Source organism: Zeugodacus cucurbitae, chromosome 5 (genome assembly GCF_028554725.1).
Source record: "Zeugodacus cucurbitae isolate PBARC_wt_2022May chromosome 5, idZeuCucr1.2, whole genome shotgun sequence".
Lineage (NCBI taxonomy): Eukaryota > Metazoa > Arthropoda > Insecta > Diptera > Tephritidae > Zeugodacus > Zeugodacus cucurbitae.
The window spans coordinates 65,603,538-65,614,771 of record NC_071670.1 but is presented as its reverse complement, the minus strand read 5'-3'; the positions used below and the strand labels follow the sequence as shown (position 1 = coordinate 65,614,771).

General features: G+C 38.8%; 3 protein-coding genes across 3 annotated transcripts; all 3 read right to left on the bottom strand.

Annotated features, from left to right (window-relative positions):
- Nucleotides 1-260: 260 nt before the first annotated feature.
- On the bottom strand, nt 261-1,937 carry LOC105213846 (vitellogenin-1). The gene is made up of 3 exons (XM_011186940.3): nt 1,507-1,937; nt 1,157-1,416; nt 261-1,041 (listed from the first exon to the last, which is right to left on the bottom strand). The coding sequence occupies exons 1-3, from the start codon at nt 1,745-1,747 to the stop codon at nt 310-312; spliced, it is 1,233 nt and encodes a 410-aa protein (XP_011185242.1). The 5' UTR covers nt 1,748-1,937; the 3' UTR covers nt 261-309.
- A 457-nt stretch (nt 1,938-2,394) lies between these two features.
- LOC105213847 (vitellogenin-1-like) lies at nt 2,395-4,186 on the bottom strand. The gene is made up of 4 exons (XM_011186941.2): nt 3,471-4,186; nt 3,121-3,380; nt 2,577-3,052; nt 2,395-2,458 (listed from the first exon to the last, which is right to left on the bottom strand). The coding sequence occupies exons 1-4, from the start codon at nt 3,709-3,711 to the stop codon at nt 2,395-2,397; spliced, it is 1,041 nt and encodes a 346-aa protein (XP_011185243.1). The 5' UTR covers nt 3,712-4,186.
- A 2,197-nt stretch (nt 4,187-6,383) lies between these two features.
- LOC105213849 (vitellogenin-3-like) lies at nt 6,384-7,797 on the bottom strand. Its single transcript, XM_011186942.3, has 2 exons — nt 7,460-7,797; nt 6,384-7,284 (listed from the first exon to the last, which is right to left on the bottom strand). Exons 1-2 carry the CDS (start codon nt 7,724-7,726, stop codon nt 6,556-6,558), a joined length of 996 nt encoding a protein of 331 aa, XP_011185244.2. The 5' UTR covers nt 7,727-7,797; the 3' UTR covers nt 6,384-6,555.
- Between the last annotated feature and the right edge of the window lie 3,437 nt (nt 7,798-11,234).

Genomic DNA, 11,234 nt, shown 5'->3' with positions numbered 1-11,234 from the left:
ACATTTCCGAAGAAATTCGGGCTATTCCGGCCGAAATGCTCGAAAAAGTTGCCCAAAATTGGACTTTCCGAATGGACCACCTAAGACGCAGCCGCGGTCAACATTTAAATGAAATTATCTTCAAAAAGTAAATGTCATGAACCAATCTAACGTTTCAAATAAAGAACCGATGAGATTTTGCAAATTTTATGCGTTTTTTTTTTTTAAAAAAGTTATCAAGCTCTTAAAAAATCACCCTTTAAATACAAACATGGTTGCCATTTCTTTAAAATACTACATTATTTATTCAAAGAAGTGCGACCAAGGCTTCTAAAAACTAAAAAAATTTGCAATAAATGAATAAAGTGTAAAACCCCTGTCCTCCTCCGTCTTATACGGACACAAACCACAAGTGGCCTGTGAACTCAGATTTTTTCGGCTAGCGCTCAAGCCGAATGGCGCTCTTCCCCTCACTTTCAGAAAGTAATTGCCTTTGACTTTGTGTGGCACCGCATAGCCCATTGGGTACTCAGCACCCGGACATCTATTATTGATTAATTCCTTCTGTGAAGTGCAAAGTTTCGCCATGAAATTCAATTCATTGCCTGGATAAACGGATTCCGCATAATATACCCACGAACGGGCATGTGCACAAAGCAAGGTCAGACAACCCTTTGGCAGAGGATGCAAACCACCCGGATAGAAATCTGCATCACCCATGGCCTCGCGTTTGCCCAGCACACCGGCGTTCGTATGAATTACATCGATAAACTTGGCGTCGCCACGATGTAGACCTGAGAGCTCGTGTCCTAGGTTGAAACAGGGTTTCGCTGGATCCAAACCGGTAATACGTGGTACAAGCTTACCAGTTTTGCGTTTATAGTAACGCCCGGCGGTGCCTACGATATGTGCGCCCAAACTGTGACCGATAAGATGTATATTCTTCAACGGTACTACTTGAGTCAGTAAATATATGCCTTCGGCAAGACTCTTGCCAATTTCAATGGTGTTCATTGCGGCCCAAGTGTAGAAAGTATCCACGTAGTTCCCTACGTCGACTGCCTGTGAGAGAGAAAAAAGCATATTTACGTTATTTAGACGGACTATTGAGATTCATTAATTTAAAATTTAAAAATCAAAAGCTTAAACATTGAACATTGAAAATGTCAAAACTCACCACAAAATTCACATCACCCCGACAATTATACGCCTTCGCCAAAGCATCGATTGTATCCGTGTCGTCAACAGTTGTGGTCCAACCAGTAACTAGAATGACGACCTTCTTCTTCGGATCAAATTCGGGACTGTGCAATATTTTATAAGCATTCATCAGCGTATAACTGTATTTCTTACAGGTTGTGCGTAGCTGAAACTTTATCTTCGACAAATCTGGTTTCACAAGCGATCTTATCGTTTTACTTGCGAGTGCCGAAGAACCTGTGGTGTAAAAAACATTAAAAATATAATTTCACTGAAGAGTACTACTCACAACACTGTAATCATTTAGACCACTCTTTCAACACTTACAAATCATATTTATAGCCGAGGAGACCGCTTCGAAAGGATAACCCATCACTAGGTTTTTACTCAGCTGGACAATGTCGTCGGGCGTAAATCGGTACCTGTCTAGATCCTTTATTGTGCCAATCACAATATCCCTTGTACTTTTAGCGAGATGAGCTAAGTTGAAGAGACCACTTCGTGCGTGGGTCGCAACAACAAACGAGATGAATAATAACGCTATAAGAGGTACGTGTGAACGCGACATTTTTATTTCTGTTGTTGGTTTTATATCTTGTACTATCCGTCGACCGCTCTATTTTATCGCAGTGAAATTGTAAATATTGCGACCAGTATTTCTGGTGAACTACTCGTTTGAGTCGAACTCGTCGCGTATTTATAGAACTAACTTACGTCTGTATGATTATTGGTTTGCAATGGAGCAATAAGCAGAACAAATGCAGATTAGTAAGTGCTGAACAAGCGGAACAAAATGATTTGACGCAATCGCAGTCGTAACCGTCAGACGCATTCATCGGTTTGCGCACTCCCGCATCAACCTAGTTGCAACGCTTCAACCCTCAGATACAAAGCTATACTGTCTTGCTTTATTGAAGATGTTTACACGCTGACCTGAAGCGTTGCCTATATCAGTTATAACTGATCCAACTGTCTCTTTACAGCAGCTACTACAGCTGGTAAGTACTCTACATTTTCGTACAAACGGATTCGTCGAAAGGTGGCTCCGTGTGCTATGTGTGCTCCTCGCGGCCCATCTAAAACCTCTGCCGTACTTTGTATCCGCCACTCGATTGCAATGTAACTCCACATTGAGTGACTGAAGTCACTCTGACTTGGATGCAGCACCAGCCGATCTAGTTTATGGCAAGGATCCCTGGTTACCCCCTGAAATCTTCACGCAAGCAAGTAAGTACGTGGATAGACCTGCCGATTAAAGACTCGCCCAAGCAGGTCAGCTCTACCATGATATAAATATAAACAGGGTTGCCATTATTTTACAATATTTATTAAGCGAAATGTGAACTAACGCTTCTAGAAACTGAAATATTTTGAAAAAAATTGATAAATTGAGCCACCTTTCTTCTCGTTCATTGCCTGGATAAACAGATTCCGCATAATATTCCCATGAGCGGGCATGTGCACAAAGCACGGTCAGACAACCCTTTGGCAGAGGATCCAAACCGCCCGGATAGAAATCTACATCACCCAAGGCTTCACGTTTACCCATTACACCGGGGTTCGAATGAATTACATCGATAAACTTGGCGTTACCACGATGTAGACCTGAGAGCGCGTGACCTTCGTTGAAACAGGGTTTCGCTGTATCCAAACCGGTAATACGTGGCACAAGCTTGCCGGTTTTGTAATTAAAGTAACGTCCGGCGGTGCCGACGATGTGCGCACCCAGACTGTGGCCAATGAGATGTATATTTTCCAACGGTACTACTTGAGTTAGTAAATCGATGCCTTCGGCAAGACTCTTGCCAATATCCTCGGTGTTCATTGCAGCCCAAGTGTAAAGACTATTCACGTAGTTGCCTACATCGACAGCCTTTTAGGGGACCGGATCATATTTTAGTTAATAATACATTATTGACAGACTTTTCACTTTGAACTCACCACAAAATTCACATCACCACGACAGTTATACGCCTTGGCCAACACATCGATCGTATCTGTGTCGTTAACAGTTGTAGTCCAACCGGTAACCAGTATGACCACCTTCTTCGACGGATCGAATTCGGGACTGCGCCATATTTGATTAGCATCCAACAGCGGATAACTGTGTTTATTGCACGTTGTGCGTAACTGAAACTGCATTTTCCGCAAATCTGGTTTCACAAGCGATCTCATCGTTCTAGTTGCGAGTCCCGAAGAACCTGAAATGTAAAAAAAATTAAAAATATGATTTCACTGAAGAGTACTACTCACTACACTGTAATCATTTAGACCACTCTTTAAACACTTACAAATCGTATTTATTGCCGAAGAGACCACTTCCAATGGATAACCGGCCAGTAGATTTTTACTGGACTCGAAAATACCTTCGGGAGTTGGTATGTAACTGCGACCATCCTTTATGGCGCCCTTCACAATAGCCCCCGCACTTTCCAACAGATGAGGTATGTTGAAGATACCACTCTGTGCGTGGGTGGCAACAACAAGCGAGATGAACAATAACGCTATAACAGAGATGTGTAAACGCGCCATTTTTGTTGCTGTTGTTGCTTTTATATATCCTTATATTTCACACTGTCTTATCGGAGCAAATATTTAAATGTTGCGACCAGTGTTTCTGACAAACTAATTGCTTGTGCCGAAAGCATCCCGTATTTATACTGCTAATGGAATATGTTTGTGAGCGTCTGTAGTCTTATTAATTATATGTTTGCGATAAGTCAACTAAGCAGTACAACTGAAGACTGTATAAATATTCGGAATTTCAAGAATCGGGGATAGAGAAGAATACGTACTTTAAATATGCATATAATAACTGTTAGTCAATTGCAGCTTAATATGTTATCAATTAGAAATTCCCGTAAATTAAGAACAACAATGCATAAAGCATTCCACGAAAAGGTCTTCCGACTAAATGTGATATCAGATCGACCAACAAATTTAAAGTTGACAGCAGCATGCGTACGTGTGAGTGCTTAACGGAAAGAACAGCTTAAATTTAGTTTAACGTTTTTACGACAACACATAAACACAAGTAAAACTGATCGTTGTCAAACGAGTGATGATGCAGAATCGATGGGATACAATTATTGATGTAGAGAGATGTATTAGGGTGGGATATATTAGTGTGTGGTGTTATGCACTACTAGGGTGAGCTTTAAGCTCATTTAGTCAAATTCTTTAACTTTTAAGCTTAGTTATGCTCAGCATCTCCTGTAATTAAAGTCGTTTAACATCATGTGATTTGGAATATAGTTGCCAACCAGATAATATTTTGGTGATACTTCAGTACTTAATTTTTAATATCGAAACGGTAGTCATATACAGCTCTGCATCTCTCTAATGAATTTCATCGATCTCAAATGAGACTTAACAACTCTATAACCAAGATTATCTTATATAGTTTGTCATAAACTCATCGTTCAAGATGTCCTCGTAAAATATATAATTTTGGCAACAAAATAATTTTGAAAATCTCATATTTGCTCAGCTCTACCGACGGAATTGGTCTTAGCTGTTACATCGTCAGTAACATCGTCTTTTCTTGGTTAACATTCATTATTGGTTAACTGGGAAGAATAAGACGCATTTTTTTCTACTTCGGTTGTAAGGCAAATGGATTACATCCGCTCTTAGAAGAATAGAATAGTATAGAAACAAGTTGCCCATATATCTTTCACAGATAGATACCAAAACTAAGCCTTACTTGCATTAAATTTTACCGTAGACATTTCACCGCACTCTTCAGAGAGCTTACACGGTTATAGCCGAGTCCAAAACTGCGCGCCACGTCTCCCTCCTTCTGGCAGTTTGGCGCCAATTGGTTATACCAAGCGAAGCCAGGTCCCTCTCCACCTGGTCCTTCCATCGGAGTGGAGGTCTCCCTCTTCCTCGGCTTCCACCAGCGGGTACTGCATCGAATACTTTCAGAGCTAGAGCACTTTCATCCATTCGAACAACATGACCTAGCCAGCGCAGCCGCTGTCTTTTTATTCGCTGGACTATGTCTATGTCATCGAATAACACATACAGCTCATCCTTCCATCGTCGGCGGTATTCGCCGTTGCCAATTCTTAAGGGACCATAAATCTTCCGCAAAACCTTTCTCTCGAAAACTCCTAGTGCCGCCTCATCGGATGTTGACATCGTCCACGCTTCTGCACCGTAAAGTAGGACGGGAATGATGAGAGACTTGTAGAGTTTGGTTTTTGTTCGTCGAGAGAGGACTTTACTTTTCAATTGCCTACTTAGTCCATAGTAGCACCTGTTGGCAAGAGTGATTCTGCGTTGGACTTCCAGGCTGACATTGTTAATGCGCTGACTGTTTGTTTGATGACCAATTCGCTTCGTCTCCTTATCCAGGCGGGAAAAAGTAGAACTAACAGCGCGGGTGTTGTTTCCAATGATATCGATATCATCGGCGCACGCCAGTAGCTGTACACTCTTAAAGAAGATTGTACCTTCTCTATTTAGCTCTGCAGCTCGTATTATTTTCTCCAGCATCAGGTTAAAGAAGTCGCACGATAGTGAGTCACATTGTCTGAAACCTCGTCTGGTATCGAACGGCTCGGAGAGGTCCTTCCCGATCCTGACGGAACTTTTGGTGTTGCTCAACGTCAGCTTACACAGCCGTATTAGTTTTGCGGGGATACCAAATTCAGACATCGCGGCATAAAGGCAGCTCCTTTTCGTGCTGTCGAAAGCAGCTTTAAAGTCGACAAAGAGATGGTGTGTGTCGATCCTATTTTCACGGGTCTTCTCCAAAATTTGGCGCATGGTGAATATCTGGTCTGTTGTTGATTTTCCAGGTCTAAAGCCACCTTGATAAGGTCCAATCTGTTTGTTGATGGTGGGCTTTAGTCTTTCACACAGTACGCTCGACAGGACCTTATACGCGATGTTGAGGAGGCTTATCCCACGCAGAGGTGAGTAATTATTCAATTACTTTCGATTCGAATCTTCCAAGGTATTCAGTTGATTTATATTGCAAGTAAAATTGAAGCTCTTCTTGAGGAATATCTGGAAATTAATAAGTCTGTGGCAACACTTTAGCATCTTGCAGCTGAAATGAAAGTTAATCGAAAGAAAATCTTCTATGACTGAAACACATTTCCAGCCTTCTATAGTAATAATTTCTTCTCTTCGCAAGTCCCTTAAAACTTATTTTATGTAAAAAATACATTCGGAGGAGTGGCCCCTAGAATTTCACATGCTTGTGTTGCTCAGGCTTAGAACCTGAGCTCCACGATTTACATGAATATAGAAGTAAATACAACTAAAAGTATTTTCTGTATACAAAAATTCATAATTTTATTATCATATATGAAAATCTAAACAGTTTTGCTTCTAAGAAATCCAAATATTTAATAAAAAAAATTAACCGAACCAGTTTGTCCATACATTATAAGTTGATGTTTCAACGTCGTTATTCCTTTTGTCCGGACATAAACCACAAGATGCCTGTGACCGCATTTTCTCCCTATTAACACCCATACCGTATGGCGCTGCTGTATTCACATCCAAAAAGTAATTCCCTTTGAGTTCGTACGGCACCGCATAACCCATTGGATACTCCGCCCTCGGACATTTATTACCGGCCAAGTTCGTCTGTGTAGTGCAACGTTTCGCCATGAAAATCAATTCATTGCCTGGATAAGCCGATTCCGCATAATATTCCCATGCACGATTATGCGCACAAAATATGTCATTGCAACCCTTTGGTAGTGGATGCAAACCTCCCGGAAAAAAATCTGCATCACCCATTGGATCACGTTTGCCCAGCACACCGGGGTTCGAATGAATCACATCGATAAACTTAGCGTCGCCACGCTGTAGACCGGAAAGTACGTGACCTTCGTTGAAACAGGGTTTCGCTGGATCCAAACCAGTAATGCGAGACACAAGCTTGTCGGTTTTATAATTAAAGTAACGACCGGCAGCGCCGACGATGTGTGCACCCAGACCATGCCCGATTAGATGTATATTCTCCAACGGCACTATCTGAGATAGTAAATCAATGCCTTCACCAAGATTCTTGCCAATTTCTTCTGTGTTTAGTGCGGACCAAGTGTAAATAGTATCCACGAAGTTCGCTATGTCAACGGCCTTGTGTGAGAGAGGAAAAAAATATATATTTAATATGAATTCATAGGTCCAGGGATTTATGGTACTTTCAAAATATTTTTTGTCGAAAATTTAAAAATTTTAAAATAACATTCAAAAATTCCTAATAAACACGTTTAGACTTATTTAGTCACCACATTTCTACACACAAACTCACCACAAAATTCACATCACCGCGACAGTTATACGCCTTGGCCAACGCATCGATGGCATCCGAGTTATTAACAGTTGTGGTCCAGCCGGTAACCAATATGACCACCTTCTTCGACGGATCGAATTCAGGACCACGCCATATTTGATTAGCATCCAGCAGCGGGTAACTGTATTTATGGCAAGTTGTACGCAGCTGAAACTGCATTTTGTTCAAATCTGGTGTCACACGCGATTTAATCGTTTTAGTTGCGAGTGCCGAGGAGCCTGGCATGTAAAAAATATTTTCAACTCTGTTTATATTTATTCACTATCAAAACTTACATAAGATATTTATTGCTGAGGAGGCCACCTCAAACGGATAACCGATCAACGCATTCTTTTTCAACTCGTATATATCACTGAACGAAGGTATGTAGTTGCCTATGTCTTTAGAGGCGCCAGTTAGAAATTCCACCGCACTTTGACCTACGTTGAACCAACTACCGAACCAATTGTTTGTGAACTGCATTATTCTGTCTAAAATAATATCACCATCTACCTGTGTGGCAACAACAAGCAAGATGAATAATAATACCATCGGTACTCGCGTCATTTTGGCTCAGTTTTATTTGAGTAAATTTGTTAATGTGGCGACCAGTGTTTCTGGCAGACTACTAACGCTTGTTCGACACACGTCTCCTATTTATACAGCCAGCTATATATTTATAAACATATATGTATGTGCGTATGTACTATTTGAATTTTTTTTTATCAACTGCAGTTTAGTTTATTCGGACAATGGTGCCGGTGTACCGCCAATACACACTGCTTTCAAAGTTATTCACAGTAATATTTTTTTTATCAGTGACTACTCTATTGAAATATGGAAAACAAACGTCACATGAAGGAGTCTTTATAAAAACCAGATTAGACAATCAACTTGTATTAAAAGTCACTAAATAATTATTAGTAATGATAATGGTAATGGTAATGATTACTGCACTAGTTTACATAATATTTACAATTCTACATGAACATTAGTTTACAACAGTCTAGTATTTCAAAATATTTAAATGAACAAGTAAGGAAGGGCTAAGTTCGGGTGTAACCGAACATTTTATACTCTCGCAATTTATTTATATTTATTAATATTAATATTAAATAATACACAATTTGACCCACATATTCGTCATATATATTGTATAAAGTCCATTGAAAGTTGGAAACCATAATATTAGGTAAGAAGCACCGAGGCCCTCGTATTCGATATATGGGGCCTTAAAAACCAATGGTCCGATTTCTGCGATTTTTAGAATGGGGCTGCCACACTATAAACATATTATTTGTGCAAAGTTCTGCACCGATATCTTCACTAGTGCTTACTTTATATATTGTAAAGTAAGCGATTCATATAGTCTTCAAAGTTCTGGTATATAGGAAGTAGGCGTGGTTGTGAAGCAATTTGGTCTATTTTCACAACATATCATTGGGTTGTAAAGAAACTATTACAAACCAAGTTTCATTGAAATCGGTCGAGTAGTTCCTGAGATATGGTTTTTGACCCATAAGTGGGCGATGCCACGCCCATTTTTCATTTTGTAAAAAAATCTGAGTGCAGCTTCCATATGCCATTTCTTATCTGAAATTTAGTGTTTCTGACGTTTTTCGTTAGTGAGTTGACCCACTTTTAGTAATTTTCAACCTAACTTTTGTATGGGAGGTGGGCGTGGTTATGATCCGATTTCTATCATTTTTGAACTGTATTAAGAAGTGGCTAAACAAAAAACGACTGCAAAAAGTTTGGTTTATATAGCTCTATTGGTTTGCGAGATATGTACATAAAACTTAGTAGGGGGCGGGGCCACGCCCACTTCATCAAAAAAATTACATCCACATATGCTCCCTCATAGTGCGATCCTTCATACCAAATTTTATTTCCATAGCTTTATTTATGGCTTAGTTATGTGTTTTCGGTTTTCGGTGGGCGTGGCAGTGGTCCGTTTACTCCCATTTTCGAACTTAACCTTCTTATGATGCCAAGAAATACGTCTTCCAAGTTTCATCAAGATATCTCAATTTTTACTCAAGTTACAGCTTGCACGGACGGACGGACAGACAGACATCCGGATTTGAACTTTTCTCGTCACTCTGAGCATTTTGATATATATAACCATATATCTAACTCGTTTAGCTTTAGGACTTACAACCAACCGTTATGTGGACAAAACTATAATACTCTCGTAGCAACTTTGTTGCGAGAGTATAAAAATATATGAAAAGTAATCGTAAGTAATCATAAGTAATCTGCAATCCTACTTAATCATAATCCCTTATTATTATTATTTTTTATTCTAACAAAAATAATCCAGAGGGAATATGTAAATATATGTGATTAAAGTAATCAAAAATAATTCAAAATAATGAAAAGTATTGGAAACATTACAGTAAATATAACCACAGTAATCAATAAATATAAAATAAAAAAATATATATAATTAAGTAATCAATATATTTTGTACAACTATTTTGCAAAACATATATGTGTCTCTAACTTTTAAAAATAGAGAAGATAGTTCTAACATAGCGATCAGGAAGTGGCTTCAATTACAGATAATATTATTTTTGAGTTGAAAACTAGATCGAACTAGGCTTTTTAATGAAATTTTGTAATAAAGTATTACTTAAGGGCGATATTTTATAATTTCAAGGGTACCAATGCATAACTCGCTAGCATTCTCAAAAAACAGTCATTTCGATTAGTGTCATTTCACAAGTGTGATTAACTTCATTTTCGGGGTGATATGAGAGTTCAAATAGCACTCTAAATACATATGTATATAATTACTATGAATAAAATTAAATGTATTATAATTTATTTATTATTTTATTTACTAAAATTCCCATAAATTAAGAAGAACGCTTAAAGCATTCCAGGAAAAGGCATCTGATTAGAACTGGTATCACATCGTCCGAAAAAATTCAGCAGCTGCAAGCGTACGTGTGAGTGTTTAACAGAAAGAAGAGCTTAAATTTACTTGAACGTTTTTAAGAAGTCGTAGATTAGAAGTAAAACCGCCGGTTGTCGAGCGACTAATGATTCATAATCGATAGGATAACACTTTTAAAGTATTGATGTAGAGTGGTGTATTAGGGTGGAATGTATTGTATTCATTACTATGTCATTTAGCCAATTAACTGAACTTATTTCTATTCATAGTTATACTCAGCATCTTCAGGTAAATAAATAAAAGTGGTTTAATTCGAAATGGAGTTGCCAAGTTTCAAAACAATATATTTAAAAATCAAAGGACTATTAAGCACACTTCTACACATACACCATAGCAAATGAACAACAGAAGCAACATTGGTCAGCTACCAAGCCAACAAAAGGCACGAAAGATAATATAAAACTCAGCTTAAATAGTGAATTAGAAATCTTAAGTGTGTTGCCTACATTTAGGCGCATGCAGCCTTCACAGAGAGTTCAGTTCGTTGTGCATGACAACTAACTACTGATTTACGTTTCCTGATAACTAGCAGTCCACCGGATACAAATTAAGCGAGCTAACAAAACCCAAAACTAAGTCAAATTGTCTCTGGTGAATAGTCAAGCGACGTCTATACGATTGCCAGGAAATGTGACAAGAAGAGAATAACTCAGTCTAAAGCGTACGTAAGATACTTAATTAAATTACTGCGGATTTGATTCCAATTTGGTAATGGGTGATTGTTAAAATGCTTTTAAGCTGAAGATAGACTAAAAGTAAGCTGAGTTTGAGTTATTTTATGCGAATTGGAAA

Excerpts from the sequence above, each read along its gene's own strand:
- LOC105213846 (XM_011186940.3), bottom strand. The coding sequence starts at position 1,747 with ATGTCGCGTTCACACGTACCTCTTATAGCGTTATTATTCATCTCGTTT. Across the intron at positions 1,417-1,506 it reads CTCGGCTATAAATATGATTT|GTTCTTCGGCACTCGCAAGT; the intron begins GTAAGTGTTGAA and ends TTTACACCACAG. Across the intron at positions 1,042-1,156 it reads GGGGTGATGTGAATTTTGTG|GCAGTCGACGTAGGGAACTA; the intron begins GTGAGTTTTGAC and ends TCTCTCTCACAG.
- LOC105213847 (XM_011186941.2), bottom strand. The coding sequence starts at position 3,711 with ATGGCGCGTTTACACATCTCTGTTATAGCGTTATTGTTCATCTCGCTT. Across the intron at positions 3,381-3,470 it reads TTCGGCAATAAATACGATTT|GTTCTTCGGGACTCGCAACT; the intron begins GTAAGTGTTTAA and ends TTTACATTTCAG. Across the intron at positions 2,459-2,576 it reads GGCAATGAACGAGAAGAAAG|AGCTGACCTGCTTGGGCGAG; the intron begins GTGGCTCAATTT and ends ATATCATGGTAG.
- LOC105213849 (XM_011186942.3), bottom strand. The coding sequence starts at position 7,726 with ATGCCAGGCTCCTCGGCACTCGCAACTAAAACGATTAAATCGCGTGTG. Across the intron at positions 7,285-7,459 it reads GCGGTGATGTGAATTTTGTG|GCCGTTGACATAGCGAACTT; the intron begins GTGAGTTTGTGT and ends CTCTCACACAAG.